The following is a 25,026-nucleotide window of genomic DNA, read 5'->3' as shown; positions in this document are numbered from 1 at the left end:
CACTTTAGGGATTCTATCCTGTTGAGCATTTACCAATTTGTAATTTTTCTTTAACATATATATGAAACTGGAAAACAAGAGTCAAATATTCAAAAAACAATAATACCTGTTTTACTGTGCATTTTGCTGTGTGTTTAGTTATTCTATATAGCTATATTGGCTAGAAGTATAGGGGAAGGTTTGAGATCTCAAAAAACATGTTAAGTATAAAAATAAGGAGATGAGGTATGATTGCCAACGAGACAACTATCGACCAAAGTTAAAAAAAAGTAGATGTAAGCAATTATAGGTAACCGTACAGCCTTCAACAACGAGAAAACCCATACAGTATAGTCGGCTATAAAAGGCCCCGACATGAAAAATATGAAACAATTCAATTGAGAAAACTAATGGTCTATTGCCCTCATTTATAACAACATAAACCCCGCCACATTTTTGCATCTGTCCCAAGTCAGGAAATTCTAGCCTTCATTTGTCTTGTTTGTTTTTTTTTAATTTTGGTTCATTTGTATGTTTTGGAGTTTAGTATGTCCTCCATTTTGCTGAACTAGTAAACTTAATTATTTAGGGGCCAGCTGAATCCCGCCTCCAGGTATGGAATTTTCTCCCTGTGTTGGAGACCCATTGGTGGCATTGGGTTGTTTTTTTGCTTTTTGGTCATGTTGTTGTCTGATTGTATCATTGACACATTCCCTGTTTCTATTCTCTGTTCTACTGTATATTATCAAGAATTATACCTGCAATGTGACAAATAACATGCCATGAAAACTGTTATAGGTACACACATGTATATGAAAAACATGTTGATTGTAAACAGCACACTTATGTTTTACCAAAACAAATACATCTGCTTCCTTTCTATTTCTGTTTTTTTTTTCAGGAGATAAAAGCCATAAGTGAATTGTTTGGTTTTACCGCAAAGGCTCTGGCAGAAGATAAATGTAGTTCAAGTCCTGGCGTAAGTCTTTAAATCTGTAAACCAACTTATTTTTGTGGATACTTTATTTTCAGTTGCTTTGCTGCAATTTATGAATAATCATGATAATCTAAGACTCAAATTAAAAATTCATGACGATTTATATTTGTGTTACTTTCCAAGTCAGAAAAATATTGCTCACCAAAGTTAGTTGGTTTACAGTAACTATAGCGTCTAATATAAAGTACAACAAATAAAAAATATAAGCTACATGTATGACAAAATATGTTTTTTTTATCCCCGTGCAACGCGTTGCTGGGGACATAGAAATACCGGGCGTCCGTCTGTCCTGTCTTGTTAGCGCTCTCAGATTTTTATGAAACTTATATCATAGGTTTATATCAGCGATATCTTTAACGAGTAAAAAAATCAGTGCCAATCCATTTTTTTTAAAAGAGTTATTGCCTATTGGAAACATTAATTATATGGAAAATTGCATCGTTAGTGCTCTTGTGTGTACAATTTTTGCCAGATTTTTATAAAAACTTATATTGTAGGTTTATATCAGCGATGTCTGGACAAGTTGGAAAATCTGGTGATCAATTATTTTATAAAGAGTTATGCCCCTTGGAAATATTAATTATATGGAAAATTGCCTTGTGAGTGCTCTCATGTGTACAATTCTTGCCAGATTTTTATGAAATTTATATTACAGGTTTATATCATCAATGTCTTGGATGAGTTCAAAAATCTTTGCTGATCAATTATTTTTAGAAGAGTTATGCCCCTTGGATATATTAATTATATGGAAAATTGCATTGTTAGCCCTCTCATATGTACAATTCTTGCCAGAATTTTATGAAATTTATATCATAGGTTTATATCAGCAATGTCTTTGACACTTTCAAAAATAAATGCTGATCAAAAAATTTTAATGAGTTGTGCCCCTTGGAAATATTAATTATATTGGAAATCACATTGAATTTGCTCTGAAGCATTCATTTCTCTAAGATATTTATCAACAGTTTAAAAAACAAACAAAAAAAGTGCATTTTTTAGTTATTGCCCTTGATCCATTGATAGATAAAATATGTGCAACGTTGGGGACATTGGAACTCTGTTCTTTTATTTTTGTTTATTAAACAGTAAACAATCTATTGAAGTTCATCCCAATACACAGGAAAAATTAAGTTCTCAAACTTCGTAGATTGCCATCCTGTCAGATAGATTTTGACAGTTATTTGAAGGGTGTCTTTTTCATTAAGATTACAATGACCTCATACATCTTGTGATGAAAGTGCAGTTACCTTATCAATGTATTGATGCTTTATCAGATGGATTTCCAATTATCTTAAGATATGCATACTGCTTGAATGCACCTAATAGTAAACATATACATTCATGGAGTTTAAAACAACTCTTTAAGCGATTACCCTAACAGAAATTTATTGATTATCTAATTACCATGATTACTAGATACCTCCATTTTAATGATGGACCTCAATTATTGAACAATGAACCTTGTATAATTTGATAATCATTATTTTGTAGTCGCCATATTTGATGGTAGAGCTAAATTCAGAGAAAGAAGCTAGAAAGTTGATGAGTAGAACAGTCCTAATCAAGTATGCAAAATAATAATTTTTACAAATGTGTATCTCACATTCTAGTAGGGGCTAGTGAGGGCTATTTGCCAATTGGTCATTCTCTGCATTAAATAAATCAGTTTTTTGGACATCTTCAAAGAAATCAATTTAAACATTATTTCACACATAACTGGTAAACGATTTTCTGTTATGCATAAGTGTGGAAAAAGTGATGGTAAATTTGAATGGTTTTTTTCCGATTAAAGCTTTATTTAATTTTTCTTAAGTTTTTTTTTCTTAATTTTTTTTCGGCACAACTACACACATAAACTTTGTGTATTTACACTTATTAATTTGAAAAAATACATTTAGCACCGCAAAAAGATAAAATTATGTCCTTAAAAATATTGAGATTGTATATTTTAGGTCTCTGTACGAAGTATGGGGTCATGGAGCAACTTATAAAGAAGTTTCCGAACAAGTAGAAACAATACCAGCTGAAATTAAGGTAACAAATTAAGGAACAGGGGTTCAAAATTTTCTTATATAAGATTTTGAATTTGATATGTGAACGATTAGAAAATCATGTTGAAATGTTGAAATGTTTATATTATTGTTTTGTTTGCCTTCAACACGTCTGGGTATAAATGTGCATTTCTTAATGATTTTTTTTTTTCCTAATTAGTTTTGTTTAAAAAAGTAACATGTATCACACAAACACTCCCCTAATGAGGGTCAGGGGTAAAACTGCTACAAGTAAATCATACACTGATACAAGTAACTAATATTGGAAGTAGAGTTATCTCTCTTAGACATCTTATATTAAAGTAAGAAAGTAATACTGTGGATTCATTTATTTTCAAGGATATTTTTGTTCATTGTTTTGCCAGAGTCTGCAAACAAGCTTGTGGAATATTTGTACTTCGTTGAACATTTAAATTCATGGTTCACCTCTAACCTTGAAATCCACAAATTGGTACCCCTGGAAATATCCTGAATCCACAGAAGTTCCTTCCCATCTGGAATTTCTCCCAACTGCATTGCTCTCATTTTTGTTTGTCTTTACTACTCAAAAAGTACAATTTCTTGGACATTTATAAGTTTTTTGTAATTTTTCAAAATACTGCTGTATTTACAAGCATGGGGGCCAGGGAACTAAATCTGAGGGGAAGTATATATAAATTATGGTGTTAGCCCTGTATAACCACTGGTTATCGAATGGAGAATGTCTGTCGTAAAGTTGTCACATATTTAGACATACATAACAAACGTTACTTATATACATTTTACACCTGACTGATTAAGTAGTTGAAAGAGGAGTTGTATCCCCTAAGCATTTTTGAAGATAATCAGCTGTTGATTCATTGAATGCAGATTTTGTAAGATTTAACCGATATGAATGCATGCACGTGACATAACTCATACTACTTGTTATGCCACCTAAAACTGTGCTGTTTAAAAAAGTTTATTGCAAAAATTGTGATTTTTTCTTCAAAATCTGTATCTAATTCTTACCATAGCTTTACAGAAAAAGACTATTTTCTTTAGGATAGGTATACATGTAGGAAACAAAAATAAACATGCATATTTTATTTCTGGCATTATATAATATTTTGACACAGTACAATAAATATGTTCAAAATGGCTGAAAAGTAATTTGTTGCTTGTTCAGAATTCAAACACGAAGTTTTAAATAGTGAATACTACTTACTCTATGAATACATTTTGCTCAAAAGACTGACAGTACTGAAAATTCAGAAATTATTGCATGCATTTATTATTGGGATTTTTCAAGAATGGACAAAATCACGAGTTTAATTATTGCGATAACAAAAAAATCTAGGTCTCAGTTATCAAAATGTGAGTTCGTATTATTGCGATACTCACCCAGTCACATTATTCGCATTAATAAAAACCTTGTAATAATTTCTGAATTTATAGTATTAGATTTTTGCTTATATCATATATATTATTTACCCATTTCTTTATATAGCAACCCTGTTTCAGTGCTGAGAAGTCATTCAGAATAAACGTGGATACATATAACAAGAAGATACAGCAACAAGATAAAATAAAGATTATTGAGGTATGTGCTGTAAATATAGAAATAGGTATAGGTATATGCTTTCATACATGTGAACCTTCCATTGGGAGTACAATAATCCCATTTTCAGGGATCTCCTTCTGTCCTCCTGTTGAAGAGATAAAAATCCTGTGTATCAAGACACCATTTTTTACTAACCTTTTTTATTTTACAAATAATTATTTACATCAGACAGTTATATTTCCGACAAAAAAAATGTGGATTTAAAACCTCTTGATCTGGGATTCACAGTCTATCACATGTAAAGCAGCTTTACATATAGAAATTTGTATAGGAATGTGCTGTAAGTATAGAAATGTAGTTTATTTCCATTAAGTTCACCACAGGCATTTAACTATGAAAAATATACGAAAATGGCCCTAATTTCTAGCTAAAATCTCAAATTAGTACTTGATGTCTATGATCACAATAAATCATAGTTAATCATGTTAATACAATAACTAAATAAAAAATATGTTAACTTTTGAAAATTGATGTATTTGCAAACTTTTTATGACATCAATAATTATCATTAAATTCAATTTGAAAACAAATTCAATGAAAACAGGCCTATTTACATTGGTTTTCAGGACATGATAAATAACTACTTGTAGCATGCATAGACTACAAAAAAGATCTTCATAAACATTATCATGATTATGTTTGAAATGACTAATAAAAGATCTGACTTGAATATTTTGTTTGTCTAATTATGTGCTAAAATATAAAATTGGGAATGGAAATGGAAATGTATGTTTCGATCTGACTTGAATATTTTGTTTGTCTAACCCTGTGCTGTATGTATCAATCTGACTTGAATATTTTGTTTGTCTAATTATGTGCTGTATGTTTTGATCTGACTTGAATATTTTGTTTGTCTAATTATGTGCTGTATGTTTTGATCTGACTTGAATATTTTGTTTGTCTAATTATGTGCTGTATGTTTTGATCTGACTTGAATATTTTGTTTGTCTAATTATGTGCTGTATGTTTCGATCTGACTTGAATATTTTGTTTGTGGAACCCTGTGTTGTATATGTTTCAATCAGATTTTAATATTGTGTTTATCGAAACCAACTCTATTCTTGATTTACCTTCATCAGACACTGCATTCTAAGCATTTATAATCCAGGAATTGGATTTGTAACTACAAAAAAAACTATCAGGAGCTTTATGACCAAAAGGGACATAAATGGAATAGCCAAATTCATTCTAAGGTCAACTTTGCCTGAGGTAATTGAAAACTTTGTTTCTTAATAAAATTTTTTAATTTATTAACGTGGAATTTTTGCATCAGTGCTGGTCTAGTTTTTGCTGGCTTGAAGTGAAATGTCCAAAGAGCAATAGGCTATCCTTGTTTTAACTTTAATATCTTCCAGTGTCAACTAATTAATACTTATTTAAAATATACTTTTTTCTTTCTTTTTTAGAGCCTTCCAGAAGATGTATTTAGTTTTAAAGGGAAAGTAAACTTGAAGAATCCTGACAATACATTTGGTCTGTTGGAATACTATGGAGCCAATAAAACGGAACCACCAGACAAACCATTTAAAATCTACTTTGGAAGATGGGTAGGTCCTTACTTAAAAAATACAGAGATGTGGTGTATAATTGCCAATTAGACAACTATCCACCAGAGCCCAGATGACATGGATATAAGCATTTATAGGTCCCCATACAGTCTTCAACAATGAGAAAAACTCATACTGTGTAGTCAGCTATTAAGGCCCCATTATGAAAATTTTTTTAACAATTCAAACAAGAAAACTAACCACCTAATTAATATTTATAACAATACAACTTATTGAAACAAGTATGACAGACACATGAACCAACAACAACCACTGCATTACTGGCTCCTGACTTGGGAAAGGCACATAAAGAATGTTGCCAGATATTTATCTCTGCAGGATGGAGTGTTAGAACAATGATCCTTATCATCAACTATTTTTCTTTAACTTAGTAAATATTTGTTCTAGTATAGGGCCTCGGTGGCCGAGTGGTCTAAGTAGTCGAGCTACTGTATCACTAGCCATTCAACACTGAGGTTGTGAGTTCAAATCCTGCAAGTTGCAGGTGCGCTTGACCCCTATCTTAATTGACTAGAATTTACAGTTTACCTACCGAAGGACTGTGGCTCTTTCAAGGCATTCCGGGTTCCTCTACCAATAAAAACTGACTGCCACGAAATAGAACAATAGTGTTGAAAGTGGTGTTAAACACCAATCAATCAATCGTTTTAGTCTGACGTTGTTTGTTCATTTTCTGATATATCCCAGGTTAAGATTTTGCGAAAAAAAAGTTATTATTAATAAACATAAAGAATTTAATGCAGATTTTTTTGTCTCTCATCATCACAAAAATCAAAACAAATCTAATCCTTTTTAACTGGATTTTCGAAGGAAATATCGGTTATTAAAATGGTGATATACGGCGGGCGGCTGGGCGGTTCTACGGGTGGCTGCCAAACAGTGTCAGCACAATAACATGAAAACGCTTTAACAATTTTTTTTTCAAATTTAAATATGTTGTTTCCTGGGACTTAATGAAGGTCTCTATTAATTTTCAAGATTTTAGTATATCTCCTTTGTGAGTTATCGCCATTTTTAATATCCAAAAGTAGAATTTTTAAATATTTTACTGTTGTTATCATGTTATGATTTGTCTTATCTCAGAATAAAAATTGGAGTGACAGATTTATTTGAAAATTATCTATTTCCTAAGTGGTAATGATTAAGTTATATCATTAGACATTTTGAAGATTATTACATTATTAATTATGTTAGAGTACTATGTTAAACAACCATAGTTCTGTTCAATTAGATATTATAAATATTTTACATTTCAAATAAAATAATATAGAATTAAAAAAAAAAAAAAAAAAAGGGTTTTGGAAAACTTGTAAACAGTTGAGATTCCCACCCCTAAACCATATATATTCTTGTATGGGACAATAAAACAAATCAATTGAAATTTAGGGGAAGTCCCCTGGGGTAACCCCCCCCTTTTTTTTTGGAAAACTTGTAAACTGTCAAGATCCCCACCCTGAAACCATATATATTCTTGTATGTTACAATAAAACTAATCAAATGAAGTAAAAGGCGAGTCCCCTGGGGCCACCCCAACCCCCTCCTGTTTGAGAACTTGTAAACGGTCGAGATCCCCACCCCTAAACCATATATATTTTTGTTTGGGACAATTACACAAATCAAATGAAAATATAGGGGAAGTCCATGGGGGTCACCCCAACCCCCTTCTTTTTGAAACATGTAAACAGTCAAGATCCTCACCCCGAAACCATATATATTCTTGTATGGTACAATAAAACAAATCAAATGAAATATAGAAGACGTCCATGGGGGTAACCCCCACCCCCCTTCTTTTTGAAAACTTGTAAATGGTCAAGATCCCCACCCCGAAACCATATATATTCTTGTATGGGACAATAAAACAAATCAAATGAAATATAAGGCGAGTCCCCTTGGGTCACCCCCACCCCCCTCCTGTTTAAAAACTTGTAAACGGTCGAGCTTTTCATTATTAATAAGATAATACCACATTGAGGTCCAAAGGGTCCTAAATTCATCAAAAATTGAATTCTTTGGTTTTTGATATGCTGATTCTAACAATGTTTGAGTGTTAAATCATATCTAATTTTAGAGAACTTAGTCATCACTGGTTGTTGTTATTATAGTATTGATTATAATTTGAAAAATTGCATCATATCTTATTTTAGAGAACTATTTATCCAGTTTGAGTTATTTCCATTTGCATTGAAAATATTATGGATAAAATTAACCTGTGTTTCATTTCAACATAAATTAAATATATATATAGGGTTCTTTCAAATGCTGAATCTAAACTCTATTTAAATATTAGATTTTTAGGCCCAGTTTTCAAGATTGTCCAAATCAGGGTCCAAAATTAAACTTTGTTTAAATTGAATTTATGGGGTTCTTTGAAATGCTGAATCTAACCATGTATTGAGAGATTTTGGATTGTGGGCTCCTTTATCAAATTGGTCCACATTGAGGTCCAAAGGGTCCAAGATTAAACTTTTGTCTGATTTCATCAAAAATTGAATTCTTGGGGTTTGATATGCTGATTCTAATATGTACTTAGATTTTGGATATTGGACCATAATAGGTATTTAAATGTCCAATTTCAAATATATCAGTTCTTTGACTACATTCATTTTGTGTCACAAACCTATGATGTGTCAAATATTCAATCACAATCCAAATTCAGAGCTGTTTTCAGTTTAAATGTAGTGTCCATACTTGCTCAACTGTTCAGGGTTCGACCTCTGCAGAAAAATCCGGTTTGCTGTCTCTCTGACAGCCTCTTGTTTTATATTAACACTGTGCAAAAAAAAAACATTTGAAAATTTGAAGACAATCTTGACTCATCACACAACATTGAAGTGCTGAGAGATGGACAAATGAGTGATTTCTATAGGGCACCAACTTATTGACAGGTCCATTAAAAATTGATGCTTGCAAACACCTTATACTTGCAAGTTTAAAAACCAGATTGAAGTTGACCATGATTTATGTATTTCACAAATTGCATCAGTGGTATTTTATTTGATTTAATTACAGAAATGATCTATTGAATATTCACAATTATCAAGTTATGCATTTTGAATTTCAGCATAATTTTATATTCCATTTTTTCTAACCATCTAACAATTATCTCTGGTTTTTGCAATTTATTTTTACATCTGGAATTGCATTGGTAACATATTCTTTAATTTTTAAATTTTCAGTATTTTATTACAAATGTAGGAATTTTTGGTATTTTATTATGGTTATCTTTAAATTTAAACTTTTATTCAGATAGCAGATGGACAGAGAGATCTCATTCAACAGTTTCATTTAACTAAAAGACATTTTATAGGTATGCACTATTGTATCATGAGTTGTCTCTCTTTAATTGTGACTAACAAAACCCTTAGTTCACAATTCCTTTGAAAAAGAGGAATTTAATTTAAGAATTACACTACCACAAACATGAAGTAAATTTGCTTGTATGCAGAACACTATTTTTCTACTACCAACTTGATGTTCTAGCAGTTTTTCTAGCTTACAGATTACTGTAAAATTTTATTTTTTTCACAAGGATTAAATTTTGCGATTTCAAAGTCCTTACCTTACCAAGCAATCTTTTTCTTGGTTGTTCTTCTTGGTTTTTTTTCTTGTTATTTTACATTAGTGTTTTATCCTGGTGTTTCATCGTGGTATTTTTTCTTGGTGTTTTATCCTTGAGTTTAACTTGGTATTTTATCTTGGTATTTTATCTGGGTGCTTTAACTGGGTATGTATCCTGGTGTTTTATCTTGGTATTTGGTCTTGGTGTTTTATGCTTGTGTTTAATCTGGGTATTTTTTCTTGGTTTGTTATCATGGTGTTTTGTCCTGTTGATTTTTCTTGGTAGTTTATCTTGGTATTTTTTCTTGGTTTGTTATCATGGTGTTTTGTCCTGTTGATTTATCTTGGTAGTTTATCTTGGTATTTTATGTTGGTGTTTTATCCTTGTGTTTTATCCTGGTATTTTATCTTAATATTTCATCTGGGTGATTTAACTGGGTATTTATCTTGGTATTTGGTCTTGGTGTTTTATCCTTGTGTTTAATCTGGGTATTTTTTCTTGGTATGTTATCATGGTGTTTTGTCTTGTTGATTTATCTTGGTAGTTTATCTTGGTATTTTATGTTGGTGTTTTATCCTTGTGTTTTATCCTGGTATTTTATCTTGGTTTTTCATCTAGGTGCTTTAACTGGGTATTTATCCTGGTGATTTATCTTAGTATTTTATCTTGGTATTTATTCTTGGTGTTTTATCGTTGTGTTTTATCTTGGTATTTTTTCTTGGTGTTTTATACATTTGTTTTATCTTGGTATTTTATCTTGGTATTTTATCAGGGTACTTAGACTGGTGTTTTATTTTGGTATTATATCTTTATGTTTTATTCTGGTCTTTTATCCTGGCATTGTATTTTGGTTTTATCCTGATGTATTATTCTGGTATTTATCCTGGTATTTTATCTTGGTGTTTTATCTTGGTGTTTTATTCTGGTTTTTTATCCTGGTTTTTTATCTTGTTGTTATAACCTGGTAAAATGTAGTTTATCTTGGTGTTTTATCCTGATGTTTTAGCTTGGTATTTTACTTGTTGCTCATTCTTATCTTCCTCAAAGATCAAATTTCTGTGAAGAAATGTACCTTGGGTGCATTTATTTATCGTGGATACATGTTTTCGTGAATTGAGGTAAAATTGATGTTTCATAGATATTTGATTTGTGGTTTTGCTAAACTCTGCAGGCAAGCCAGTAGAAAATTTTTACTTTACTGAACATTTAAATTTGTTGTTCAGGTATACCCACAGTCCACAATAATTGGTATTCCTTCAATAATAATGATTTTACATTACTCAGGATTTTGAAATATGTTAATAAGGGAAAAATAAACATCATGCAAAAATTACCCATTTTACATTAAACTAATAATGTGTCCAATTCCTATAACTGACGTGTATAAGAAAATAAAATGAACAAGAAAAACTCACAGATCTCACAAGTTCATAACCTTGACCTCCACCCTCTCATCATTAGTAAAGATATCATTTTAGTACTGAATATTCTAAAAGTGTCGTCTGATCAGAAAGATTTGCAGACGCAAGTGTGGACAGATTAACATATCCCCCCCCCCCGACATTCATTCTAAAACTTGTATGGAATTCTAGTATATTTCAATGAACTGTTAAAAATTCCTTACAATTTCCACAGAATCAGTGTTAAGAACTAGAGAAATTGGTTATCCTCTTCAACCATAAAGGCCATCAGAACTTAAAATTTAGAAAAAAAATCATTAGATCTTTATTATATGACAGCATATTGATAACTAGGAAGAATATTTTATAACAAGAAGTTTAGTATATATTGTATTCCCTATTCTTTTTAATTATATTGGGACGGCTGAAAGATTATAACAGTTCATCTAATTACTGTAAATTCAGAATGTTTTGCTGTGTTTATATAAGCGAAAAATTGCGACATGATATGTTTGGCAAAAATTAAAACTCACATTACAGATTTTTATAGCATTTGGTTTAGTATAGCATTTCCTGATATTGCGATAATTAATTAAGCATTTGTGTCCATTTTTCAACAATCCCTATAATGAATGCACTAAAACAAATCAGTATTTTACAGTAATCTAAGAATTTTTTGTTTTATAGGAAACACTAGTATGGACGCTGGATTATCACTTATCATGTCTAACTTAGGACAGGTGAAACAGAACAGTGTTGTATTTGATCCATTTGTAGGTACAGGTATGTATGGAATCGAAAAAAAATTAATTGTATCTTCTTTTAAATTAGGGTGCCTATACTTTAGGGTTCATTTATGGATATATGAATAGATCAGGCGTTGTTCTAGGTCAAAGTTAGGTTTAAGGGTTAGGGCTAGTGTTAGGTTTAGGTATGGGTTATGGTGAGGTTGAGAATAGAGGATAATTATTACTAGCTCTGTACTGTTTGAGACTCCTAAAGTAAAAGAATTCCAAAAATTGACAGTCTTTATTTTTCCTATAATGTTGACTGCCTTGGTGGTCTTGTGGTAGTGTTTTGTGGACTGTTACCTTGTGAACTAGCACGTTAAAAAGATGGTTCACCATATCAGTCTTGTACAAAGCAGGGTTAATATTCATATCGCATTATCATGTTCTCGTCCTGAATATGCATTTAATTTTCCACTGAACGTTAAGCAGCCATTTATCAATCAATCAATCCTATAAAGTTGATTCATTACTATTTTCATGAACTTTGGATTTATAGATTATAGTTGATCATCTCAAGGAGATTGATGTTCTCGCTTGAGCCGGTACGGCGAAAGTGAGAAAAGCAATCGAGTTGAGATGACCAATGATAATCTGTTTATCGCTATTTTACCTATGACGACATTGTCAATTTCATTGACAACGCCACATGCCCCCTTAGTTTCTAGCGATAATTTTTCATATCACTCGACTCCGCTGAAAAAGGAAATTATCAGTCAGCAAGATCAAAGGAAAATTTCGTAAAATAGCGATAAAAATGAATACACAGTATTGTTTCCCTTTCAAACTTGTCTTATACTATTATAGCAATGATATTGGCATAGTGTTAGCATCGGTAGGAAAGTAATTACTGTCACATGGTCTATCAAAATGTACACCAGGCAGCTGACACCAGGGGGAAATTCTTATGGATACATCCCATTCAAGTATTTGTAGTATGTAAATCATATAAGAATAATTAAGTCAAACAGGTGAGACATATATATTTGTGAAAACTGTTTATTTGATCTTTTTTTTACAAACATTAGAAAAATAAATATTTCTTGTGGCAGTAAAATAGAGGGATGAAAGGACCTTTTCTGAACTTCAGGATGGGGCCTTTAATTTTGCAGTATTTCAGGATTTACTCTTATTGTGATTTTGGAATTAACGATTAATTTTTTGGAATCAAAGGAAAGAATGCTTTATTTTTCAGTATTTCAGGATTTAGCATGCATTTTTTCTGGGAGTTGGGATGACACCAACTCCTACACCCCCTCCCCCTCAAAAAAAAATACTGACATGTCTCTTAAAGGGGCACTAGCTGTCAAATTCACGTTCACTGATTTGACTCAAATTCTCATATTTGATTTATAACATACTAAAACTTATGTCAAAATTACAATAAGTCTGAAATAAACAGTTAAGAAAGCATGTACTGGATAATATATATCAGAATTTCGTGTGTATTTTAGTCTAGACGTGATCTAATTAACTATATCGAGGTGACCTCCGAATACTACCAACAGTCACATAACCCGATATAAACATAAACATAAATATAAATAGATTGCTACCTCGTGCAATTTGATTTTTACAGGTCTGTCTGATTTCATGTTATAGGTTAAAAAAATAAGCTAATTAACGTTTTTACCTGTATAAGAATGATTTTTTGTGGATCAAATCAATCAACTAAATGGTTCACCTTTGTTTCACTTTCAATGTTGACATTCTTTTCCTTTTAATGGTTGAACACGACTTATGCATGCGTAAACAATCTCTAGCGAATGGGTTAAATTGAAGGTCACATGAATACCGATTTAATGAGGTCGATTTATTCACTTGCGGGTGAATAATTCATCAGCGATATTTCTTTGCTTATTTTGACAAAATTATACCAAATTGGCTACTAAAAAGGAATTACTATTTCATTATTTCACTTTTATTAATCATTGAACCAAACGAAATCATATTTTAATTTTTTTCATATCTCGTAGCTAGTGCCCCTTTAATTGAAAAACAGTGGAATTAAGAGTTGAAAATCTTCAGTTGTAACATTCTAGGGTAAAATTAAGTGGAATGTGCATTTATTTTGTTTTTAAAATAATTTTGACCTTAAAAAATCAACAAATCTTGGTATTGATGATTTTCAAACTTAAACAAAATAAAGCATACAGCCATACACCATATTTCTTTCAACAGGAAGTTTGTTAGTCGCCTGTGCTCATCATGGTGGATATGTTATGGGAACAGATATTGACTATTTACTTTTACATGCCAAAGCAAGACCAAGCAGACACAATCAGAAACAGAGATTAGCAGACGAAAGTATCCAAAGCAACCTTTCTCAGTATGGCTTAGGTCATCATTATTTAGACATACTTGTAGCTGACTCATCGAAACATAAAATGTGGCGATGCCAGCCAATGTTTGATGCTATCATTACTGATCGTAAGTTATATTTGAATATATTAGAGCATACATTTGAGCTTTAGTTATCACTTTGTTGGTTTTCTGCAGAAAAACATTCATTAATTTTGAAAAAAGATGGAATTCTTGTTGTTAGACATTAAGCAGTCAACAATTTTCAAAGTTTTTATATAGTTCTTCAAGTCTTTATGTAATAAACTTTTATATAGAATTTTAATAAATTTTATTATAGTTCTTTCATAATTTTTTCTTCTGTTTGCATCATATATGATTAAAAAAAGATTTGTTTGCTCACCTGGCAAAAAGCCAACTCAAAGCACTTGTCTACAGTAAATTCTATAAATAACCAGGCTTGTTATTTGATAGGCATACAATTTGTATATGTATTGTGTAATATAAACAATATTCAATTTTAAATAGTCTAATTGATTTAGCAAACTGTAATTTCAGAAATTTTTGGGATGTTTTTGTTATTCTTAAAATTGGGACTGGATAAGTGTCACATTAAGAAAAACTTGTATTTTAAATTTTGAGAGCATTATTTGTTTGTAGCATTTCCTGAAATTGCTATTTTTGTCCTCTGTTTTATTAAACATTAGCAATTATAAATGCAAGCAAAAATTTCCAAAATTAACAGTTTTTAACATAAAGACCATAAGGTTTTGTATTATTTAGCATGTCAGTGATCTTTCCAGTTTATTCCCACTTCGTTCAAAGTTCATTTTCTAAAACTCTGTTCACTTTGATGAAAACAAAATTCAAAATTTCAGCTCCATATGGTATAAGAGAGGGAGCCAAAAGAATTGGCACAGAAAAAGATGATTGTTTGGTAACAGATGATGTGTGAGTATTTTTTTGATAATTTTTAAAACCTCTGGCATGCAAATACGAGAGATAATTCTTACAAAAGATTTGAAATTCTAAAAGGTAACCAGTACATCATCTTACTTTTTTGTTTAACATTTTGATTCACTTTTTCCATTATAAAAAGAAAATCTAATATTTTTTTGATATAATTGCAAAATATTTGAAATCTTTTATGTCTTATGCAAAAATTAGGACAAATGGGTAAGATAACTAGAGATTCCCGGGGCCTGAATAGTTCACCCAGATTATTTGTCTAAATAGCAAAAACATGCCTTCAATTAAAAATAAACTAGAAACATATGTTTGGTTTCAATTAGATCAGTAGTTCTTTGCAAAGATTTCTTTGGAAGTCAGACCAATTAAACCCCTTTTGGTCCCTTGTGGCAATATTGGACTGTTCATTAGGACCTAAGAAAACAACACCATTTAAGTGCCCTTTTTATAGGGCATGATTTTTTTTCATTTAACTGCTAAATCATCAGTTAATTCTTGAGGAAATGCAAAATGTAATTTCCCATAGGGTTTCAATGTTAACTTTGACCTAAGCTGGCACCCATTTGAAATTTTAAATATTGTTAGCATGCTTTCCTTGAATGCAGCAGGTGATGGATTCAAACAACATTTAGTGTCAAACCTAAGACTTGAAAATTGGTATTTGCTGCTTCTCTGCTAAGCATACAGTAATTAGGAGTAAGAGCTATTACAGGGTTTGCTCTCTGATTCAGATAAATATTTCTAAGCAGGGGAACATGTTTCCTGTGGATTGTTACCTTGTGAATTCCCTGAATTATCATGTAAAAAATTATCTCAGCGCATTGGTCATGTACAAAGCGAGGTTCATATTCATATCACATTATCTACTCTCCTCCTGATATTGATGTAATATTTCCCACAGGACATTTAGCACAAAATTTGAGAACAAATGTCAATATCAGGGTCAAAGGGTAATTACTGTAGAATTACCCTATGTGAATTAAGTTTCTTTTTCATAATTGATATAATCATTTATATACAACAGGTTCTACAAACCATCTTGCATATTTTATATGTTCTTTTATATACTTTTGTAATTTCACTGATAGAAATTTAAAGTGTGTGTGTGTGTTGGGAGGAGGGTATGGCTGAACAAGATAAATTAAGCCAATATATTGTTCAGCCCTCCTGACTATTATCTAATTGTAGGAAGTGTTAGTTGTAAGTTTCAATTTTAATATAAATTTAACACTGAGAACAATATTTCATACACTAGACTATTAAGATCTTTTGAGGAGGACCAGTTAGAAATACATCTTAAATAGAACTCAATAGATTAGCATGTAAATATTGAAACTGTTTTACGGATTTTATGAACATTAAAAACTTATATGCCTGAATGACTTAATTACTATCCATCAGAGAGCTTTTGATTTGGTGAGATGATCTGAAATTCATGATCAAGATTGCACTTATACAAGTAGATAAACAATATTAGGTCAAGGATGGAAAAATATTAACTTTTTTGTTGGAGAAACTAGGTTTACTGGGTCTTCACTAGTTTCAAAATACAAAAAAAATCATATTTTTTTCTGACATTGATCTGATATTGTTTTTTTACTGCTGCTAAAAAATGGCCACAATTTTAGTAATGAAAATGTTAACAAAAAAAAATAAAACTTATTTTCCATCCCTGATTGAGCCCCTAATTGTGAAGAAAAGTGATATGACATGAAATCAACATGGTATGAAATATCACTTTGTTACTATATTTGGAAGATAAGATCAACAGGAAGTGTTCTAGCTGTAGTATAAAATATGTAAACAACTTCTTTGAGACTGCTATACAAACTAAAGTACATGTATTATAAGTATGAAGGATGTTATGATGGTTTCACTATAAATTTGTAAAATCCAAAATTTCACCACTATGTTGCTATTAGCATGATTAGAGCTGTTCCAGATTGAAACACATTGAGGGGTTGGGAGGCAACCAAATAAATAAATTGTAGGGGTTGCATTTTCTTTAGAATTTTCTAGAATTTGCCTCCGATCACATCCTCCCCATGCATTTAAGTCTTGAAAAGCCCTTATTGATAAGTAGATCCTTTGACAAATAAAGATAAATATATCTTTTTCGTAAAAACCAGTTCATAGATGTTAATGTGATGGTACTTCTTAAAATTTGTAATTTTTTGTTTTGGTCTTTTGTAATAATCCTTTTTTTCTTAAAGGGGCACTAGCTACGAGATATATAAAGAATATACAATAAAATTTTTTTTGTTCAATCATTAATGAAAGTGAAATAGTGAAATAATATATCGCTTTTAGCAGCCAGTATGGTTCAATTTTGTCAAAATCAGCTAAACAACATTGAGGATGAATTATTCACTTGCAAGTGAATAATTCGACCTCATTGAATCCGTATTCATGTGAACTTCAATTTAACCCCTTGGCTAGAGATGGATACCGCATGCATTGTGCGTGTTCAATTTTTTAAAGGAAAAGAATGTCAACATTGAAAGTGAAACAAAGGTAAATCAATTGATTGACTGATTCGATCCACAAAAAAAATCTTTCTTATACAGGTAAAAACGATGAATAACATATATTTTTAACCTATAATATGAAATTAAACAGACCTAGAAAAATCCCAATGCATGAGTCTGCTATCTATTTCTATCTTTATTTATGTTTATATCGCTTATATGGCAATCAGAGGTCTTCAGGGGTCAATTCTACAGTTTATTAGATGGTGTCTAGACTAAAATACACACGAAAAAAAGCTACATATTGTCAAGCCCATGCCCGTAATATTGTTTATTTTAGACTTTTTATAATTTGGATAAATGTTTTACATTGTTATAAATCAAATATGAGAATTTGAGTCAAATAGGTGAACATGAATTTGACAGTTAGTACCCCTTTAAAAAAAAAAACCAAAAACAGTGACAATTTATAACAAAACTGCAAAACAAGATGTAGACCATACAGAAAATCATTATTAAAACAAGTTTCTGTGCACCAAAAGAAAGTACATTTGAACAAACCATTTTAATTTTAATGGTGAAAATTGCACAGGGTAAATGCTAGTTGAGAAATTCATGCTCTTTGAATATGTCAGATTAAAGATATCATAAACAAGTGCAATCAGAAGTGGTTTTACATGTAAGCATTCCAAACATTTTGTCAGTACACAAATGTATAGTTATTCTTATTGACCCCTTCTTTATTATTCAGAAACGCTCTTTCTACATAAATTCCTGTCAAACTTAAAAGAAAAAAATGATATTTCCGAAATTCAGAATTGATGTCTAGAGTGATAGCCCTGAAATATCTGACAAAAGTTAACAAAGTCACTTTTCTGTATTTTTTAATACTTTTCTACATGGATAAATGACCAAAAAAATAATATTTTTATTTATTTGTTTATCATTTTGTCTTAAATTATTTATGTCAGATTTTTGAATAGAAAGCCTTAAGTCCATTAGCATGATTTCAATAAAAGCTGATTACAAATCTGCAATTACACTGAAAAACAATCCCAAATCTGTCAAATCTTGTATTTCCCTGAATGTAAATTATCAATAGAAAAATGTTACTTTTTTGCTATTTACCCCAAGAATTTAAGTTTCTTAAAAAATGTTTTTATTAAGTTGCACCAGGAACATATATATGTTAGATATACTGTTCCCAGGTTCCCAGGTTGCACTCATGAAAATGATTATGAATTAATTTCAATTACTAATAAATGAAGACAATTTACCTGATAAAAAGATTTAAATTTAGTTCCAGATTTACCATATAGTTAAAATCCATATACATTATTTAAAGCAAATCTTAACAGATACTTTTTATTTTCAAAGCAGACACAAATAAATATGCTTTATCAAAATCCAATTTTCCCTTGTATATGATGTCAAGCATGACCAGACTTCTTTCATATGAGCCCAGTTTTATACATTATTATCATTTATTTACCTACACATTTAATGGACTCTACCAATTTTGTGTTATGTCTATGGGATTTGCGTTAACCAACCGATCGTTACATTGATAAATAGGGTACACAGGTAGCTTGCCTTAACCAAATCTATTTATATCAATTATTTCTTGTGTTAACCAAGAGAGCTATTTTTATCTATTTTATTTTCCACTGTTGTCTTATATCTAGAACATGTCAAATCATTGTTTGAACTAGTTACAGATAAATGTCCTTTTATTAAAGTCTAAAGTAACCTGAATATTTGTTATTTTTCAACCCATGAGAAAATTAACTGACTTTATATTGATCCATATTTATATAAAGTATTCAAGGAAGACAGTTTTAATATAGGTCAATAGGTACATAACTGTACTGTGTATTCATGTGAATCATCTCATTCAGATGAAAAAATAGTACTGAATATTTAGTAAAGGAATGATTTATTGGCAGTGAATTTGGACTTTTAAGTACATTTATTGGATGCATGTGACAAAGATAGATGAGATTTAAAAAATTTCTGCTGGAGTTTTGGTTTCTCAGCATTAGTCATTTCACACAGTCTATATAGAAATATTATGAAAAGATATTAAATAAGAGGGGTGGCATGCTTTTGGTAGGTTGGGTATAGTGTAAAAAAGGTAGGGATGTGGGATATTGGGGGTAACAAAAATGGGGGATATGGGATATAAAAAGTGAGAATGTGGGATAAAGGATATAAGCAAAATATTACTGAAAAAGTGGGTAGTGGAAAAAAAGCAGGATTTTGGGAAATAATTACCCCAACTAAGAAAGATAGAAAATCATGCATTTAAATAAATATGAATTTTCATACCTTATCAGATTAGAGGATGATTTACTATTTGTTTTGCCAACATAATGTAAGAAAATAGACAAGGTAAAATCATTTTAATTGTATGTAATTATCCATTTATCCTTAATTTCTTTAAATAAATTGACAAATTAAAAGGGAAATTTTTAAACCTTTTTTTTCCATTTAACTTTCATGAATTAAAGAACATTCAGGATGTTTATTTAATAAATTGTTGGGATTATAAATTTTGTTACAAAAGATAAAAAAGAAAGTGAAAGACAATAATTTGTTGAAAATAAATAAAAATATAAAAAAAAAAGAAAGTTATTGCTACCTTTTGCTGATTTGACAAATATTGTAGACGACGCATGTCAGGTGTAAAAAATTAAAATCCTTATATCTATGTTGAGTTTATTTATAGAATTTGTACTTGCATGACTTTTATTTGGTGTTTTTAATGATCATGTTGACAATTATGGTATGAATTCAATGAGATATCTTTATATTTGTCCCAGTGGTGGAATCAATAAGAGTTAGAGAGCATAATATCATCAAATTTTCTTTTCACATTTTTTGACAATTAGCCCCCCCCCCCCCCCCCCCCCCCCTTTTTTTCCTAAGACTCTGAATTTACCCCTGTGTCATGCAGTCCTCTACAACAGTGTTTACTAATTTAATGATATTTAAACAAACTTAAAGGACTAACATTAAATATGAATCTTGTTTCCTATTTTCAAATTTTTTTTACCACACAACACTTTTCCTGTCTTTTATATGACCAAATTGACCTTGCCTCTGATTGGGATTACATATTGTTATGATTTGATGATACATGTACATAAATAAAGGTATCTCCTTATTTTTTCCAGTAAGAATGGACACATTCCACAACGTGTTGAATACCAGATGGCGGATATCTTTAAAGATTTGTTAAACTTTGCTGCAAGGTTCCTGAACATGAATGGCAGAGTTGTTTTCTGGTTCCCTGTTAGCAGAGAAAGGTTTATAGTCATTAGAAATTTACTTCTTCATTGGGGTTAAGATTGCATTTGATGCAATCAAAACCCTTGTGTAATTGGCTTACAATGTAATAGCTTTATCCTATGGGCGAAGGAAGACAATTCAAAATGTTGCCGAGATGTGTTCCATTGCTAAATACAATTCAATATTTAATTTTAAGTTTACATTGCAAAATGAAAGCAATTATTCACCCTTCAGCGCTCACAAGTAAATTTCATTAATAATGTTTTGAATATGAGCATATACCTATAAATCAATTCAAAATTTTGCCATAAAAAAACGAATAGCGGATAAATATACTTGAATGAGGAATCCTTTGAATATACTTATAGGCTTGTATACTGTAAATTGAGAAATTATTGTGTGCATTTCTTATTGCGATTTTTTTAGATTGGACAATAATGTGGTATTAATAATTGCGATTTCTAGAAAATCTTCATACAGATATAAGTATCAGACATCAAATTTTTTAAGATTGGACAAAAATGTGGTATTATATAAATTATTGCGATTTCTGGAAAATCTCCTTACAGATACAAGTATCAGATATCAGAATGCGATTTCTTATTATTGCAATACCCACCAAGTCCCATTATTCGCATTGAAAAAAAACATTGCAATAAGTCTTAAATTACATTATGTACCAAAGAATGAAGGATTTTCATTAGTACAAATCTAATGAAGTTTGCCAAAAGTGGTGTTAATAACTGAAAAATGAAAAAATCAGAGGTGTTATAGGTAAAGTTTAAAGCTCTGTTAAATCATCAGGACGATTTGGATCAGTCAACATACCTAGATAATAATACTTAATAAGTTGCATAAAAGAAGATGTGGCGTATGCCTCAATGAGACAGCAACCCCAATGACAAAAATAACCAAACAACATCTGAAATGATTGCCTGAAAATAACTTCAATTTAGTCACATTTCCTATTGAGCCGGTTACCATAACAACAATGATATAAACAAAAATTTTGTCATCATAATAACATGAATAATGATATGTTTATATATAGCTATCAGCAAATAAATTTTATGAAAATCTGTGACTATGTGGGACACAATATATTTGGTTGTTACAGAGAACTGCTATTAATTAAAACATTTTCATGATAGCATAAGAATTGTTTATTCTCTTGTAGTCATACAGAAGAGAACCTGCCAACACAACCCTGTCTCAGACTAGATCCTTATTGTGAAGAAATATTACCCAGAATGCATTAAAGTCTTATATGGCTAATTGTTTACTCTCTTGTAGTTATACAGAAGAAAACCTGCCAACACACCCCTGTCTTAGACTGGATTCTAATTGTGAACAAATATTATCAACTAGAATATCTAGGAGACTTATAACCATGGTTAAGTGCAAAGAATTCAAGGTTAGTGTAAAATTTACATGGTGCATATATGTAGCTAATAAAGTGATTAAAAGGTAAATATTGAAATTTATATTACATACAAAATGCTATCACATGTGGTAGTAAGCAATGATAGGCCACAGTCTGCCTTCAACAATGAGATAAACCCATACCGTATAGTCCGCTACAAAAGAACTCAAAAAATGTAAAACAATTCAAACGAGAAAACTAATGGCCTTATTTATAACAAACCAATTTACCAAAAAACAAATATGACAAACATTAACCGATGTCAACCTTTGTTCTACATGCTCCTTATTTGGGACAGGCACATAAAGAATATGGCAGAGTTAAAGATGTTTGTGAGCATTCCACCTCGAGCAGTGGTGTAACAACAAACATAAGAACAAACTGAAAATCTGTCGCAATTGGCTTAACTCAAAAGATTGGAATGAGGCACAAAAACCACTAACATAAAAACAATAGACACAAAGCACCCAAATACACACATTTACTGAAAGCTAGTTCAAAGCCAATAACAACTAATAAACATATCATGATATCCCAGACTTATTAGATGCATTTGTAATTGGCAATGGAAAAAAGTATAACAAAAATCCTGAACTCGAAGGCAAATTCAAAAAGAGGAAATCCATAAAAACGGACAAATTCAAATGCTATCAATCAAAAGAACAAGTGAAAACAACTGAAATTTTCAGAAAAAGAAAATGTTGGGTTAAACCTAGTTTAATAGCTAGCTAAATCTCCCACTTGAAACGTTTAAATTATTTCAGTTGAGTTTTTTCTGGTTAATGGGAGATAATCCAATGTGAATCATTTCCAATTGTCCTTGAAAATGATAATAGGTCTGATACTTAAGTACAGTATGCCTAACGTTGAAATTCGACATTACTAATTTTAAAGTTAATGTTACTAATAATACTGTTTGTTGGTGTTTAACACCCCCTTCAGCTTAATTCGTTTTGATTTTTGAGAATTGCTTAAAATTTGTGTATTGAACATTTGACTAAAAAGGATGCCTATTTTGTGGTGTATCTCTTATACTTTGTCACAGATGCACCCAGAGTCAGGAAAACATGGATAAGGTTTATTAACGTAGTATAAATTGACACTTTAAAATTTGAGTAGAGCATGCATACAGTTTTGTTATCAAGAAATACTACAGGTGACAGAAACTACCTGCTAAAATGTTTATGTTCATTTATCTAATGTTTTACTACAAACGTCTGAAATATCCTATCACCTGGGAGATATATACTCCATATGCAGGTGTCACTGGAATGTTGCTTCACAGAAATGGAAAGTTCATAATAGGAAAATTGAAATTGTCTCTTTTGTTGTAAAGTTTATTTCTCAACCAACTGTCATTGTCAGTTTCTTGATGTAAGACAAGATATGATGCAGACTTGACTGGTACTATATCTATTATATCCTTTTTATCAAGTTGATTGAGATAGGTACAGTCAAAATAGTCTTTAATTTATGAAATATTCAGAGAAAGGATGTTATCTAGATAATTTAAGGTTCATGTGGACCCTTTGGCTAAAATGGCTGCGTTTTCACCTCAAAATTTATTCGGAATACAGACAAACCTGTGCATCTGGAAAAGTTTTAAGGCATAGCATGCCCTAGATAAACAAAATTCAAATGCATTCTATGTTTTAGAAAATTTAAAACTTAACTGGATTTTGCAGTGCACTTTTTTTCATCCCTGCAGAAGATGATAAAATTAACTAACAGTTGATTTTCACTTGATATGGTCCACTCAGGTACACAGTTTAAATCACCAATTATTGTCAGGTATCTATTGTCCATTTATTGTCCATGTCAATCAATACAGTTCACTTCAATTATTACCTGTGGGGAAGTTCTCAAACCTCTTTCACAACTTAATTTATTTTGGCACCTTCTGGAGGAATGAAAAAAAAGTGCACTGCAAAATCCTGTTAAGTTTTTAATTTTCTAAAACATAAAATATATTTGAATTTTATTTATCTAGGGCATGCTATGCCTTAAAACTTTTCCAGATACACAGGTTTGTCTGTACTCAGAGTAAATTTTGAGGTGAAAATGCAGTCATTTTAGCCAAAGGATCCACATGAACCTTAACAATGAAGTTAAGGGTTAATGCAAGTATCTTTTTGTTTTACTTCAGAAGCCCCAATATGAAGTCTGCAGCAAAAGAATATATGAACATCTGGGCAAACAGAGGGGCACAGTTGATCCCCATATGAATGATTAATTTGATATATTTATATCAATCCTAAGTAGTACACATCCGTGCTGATCCAGCTTTTTTAGGTCTATGTTGCATTGCATGAATCCACATGCTTCTAACTATTAGGTCATCAGTTTTTTGTATCAATTCCATGACTTTTAATATTGTACAGGAGGTCAGAAAGCTACATTAAAACCATCACCAAGGCTAGCTATATAATTCAGATAATTATTTTTTTACTGTAGGATGAAGACATGGCAACAGCACAGATACCAGTTGATCACTATGACAACAAGCCATTTAGAGACTTATATTTTAAAAAATCACAAAGTAATACACAATCAGTAGAGGATACATTACAGACAACAAGTCTAAATGATACATAATTTGTCAAAACTGAAGTCTTTTATCTGTGATATTAAAATTGCTTGAAAAATTGAA

At 30.9% G+C, this 25,026-nt stretch overlaps 1 protein-coding gene across 2 annotated transcripts in view; it reads left to right on the top strand.

Annotated features, from left to right (window-relative positions):
* Positions 1–25,026, top strand: part of LOC127732203 (tRNA (guanine(10)-N2)-methyltransferase homolog) — a 26,363-nt gene extending 1,337 nt beyond the window's left edge. The window contains exons 2-13 of one of the 2 annotated variants that reach the window (XM_052241283.1): positions 881–958; positions 2,468–2,541; positions 2,929–3,010; positions 4,496–4,588; positions 6,016–6,156; positions 9,424–9,484; positions 11,824–11,919; positions 14,106–14,354; positions 15,104–15,176; positions 20,839–20,970; positions 22,247–22,367; positions 24,831–25,026. In XM_052241283.1, coding sequence (XP_052097243.1) covers positions 881–958; positions 2,468–2,541; positions 2,929–3,010; positions 4,496–4,588; positions 6,016–6,156; positions 9,424–9,484; positions 11,824–11,919; positions 14,106–14,354; positions 15,104–15,176; positions 20,839–20,970; positions 22,247–22,367; positions 24,831–24,971 — 1,341 coding nt within the window. In that variant the 3' untranslated portion in view covers positions 24,972–25,026. The other variant, XM_052241284.1, reaches the window with a different exon arrangement.

The sequence above is a fragment of the Mytilus californianus genome, unplaced genomic scaffold, assembly GCF_021869535.1.
Source record: "Mytilus californianus isolate M0D057914Y unplaced genomic scaffold, xbMytCali1.0.p SCAF_22, whole genome shotgun sequence".
Classification (NCBI taxonomy): domain Eukaryota; kingdom Metazoa; phylum Mollusca; class Bivalvia; order Mytilida; family Mytilidae; genus Mytilus; species Mytilus californianus.
This window is presented reverse-complemented; position numbering and strand designations above follow the sequence as displayed.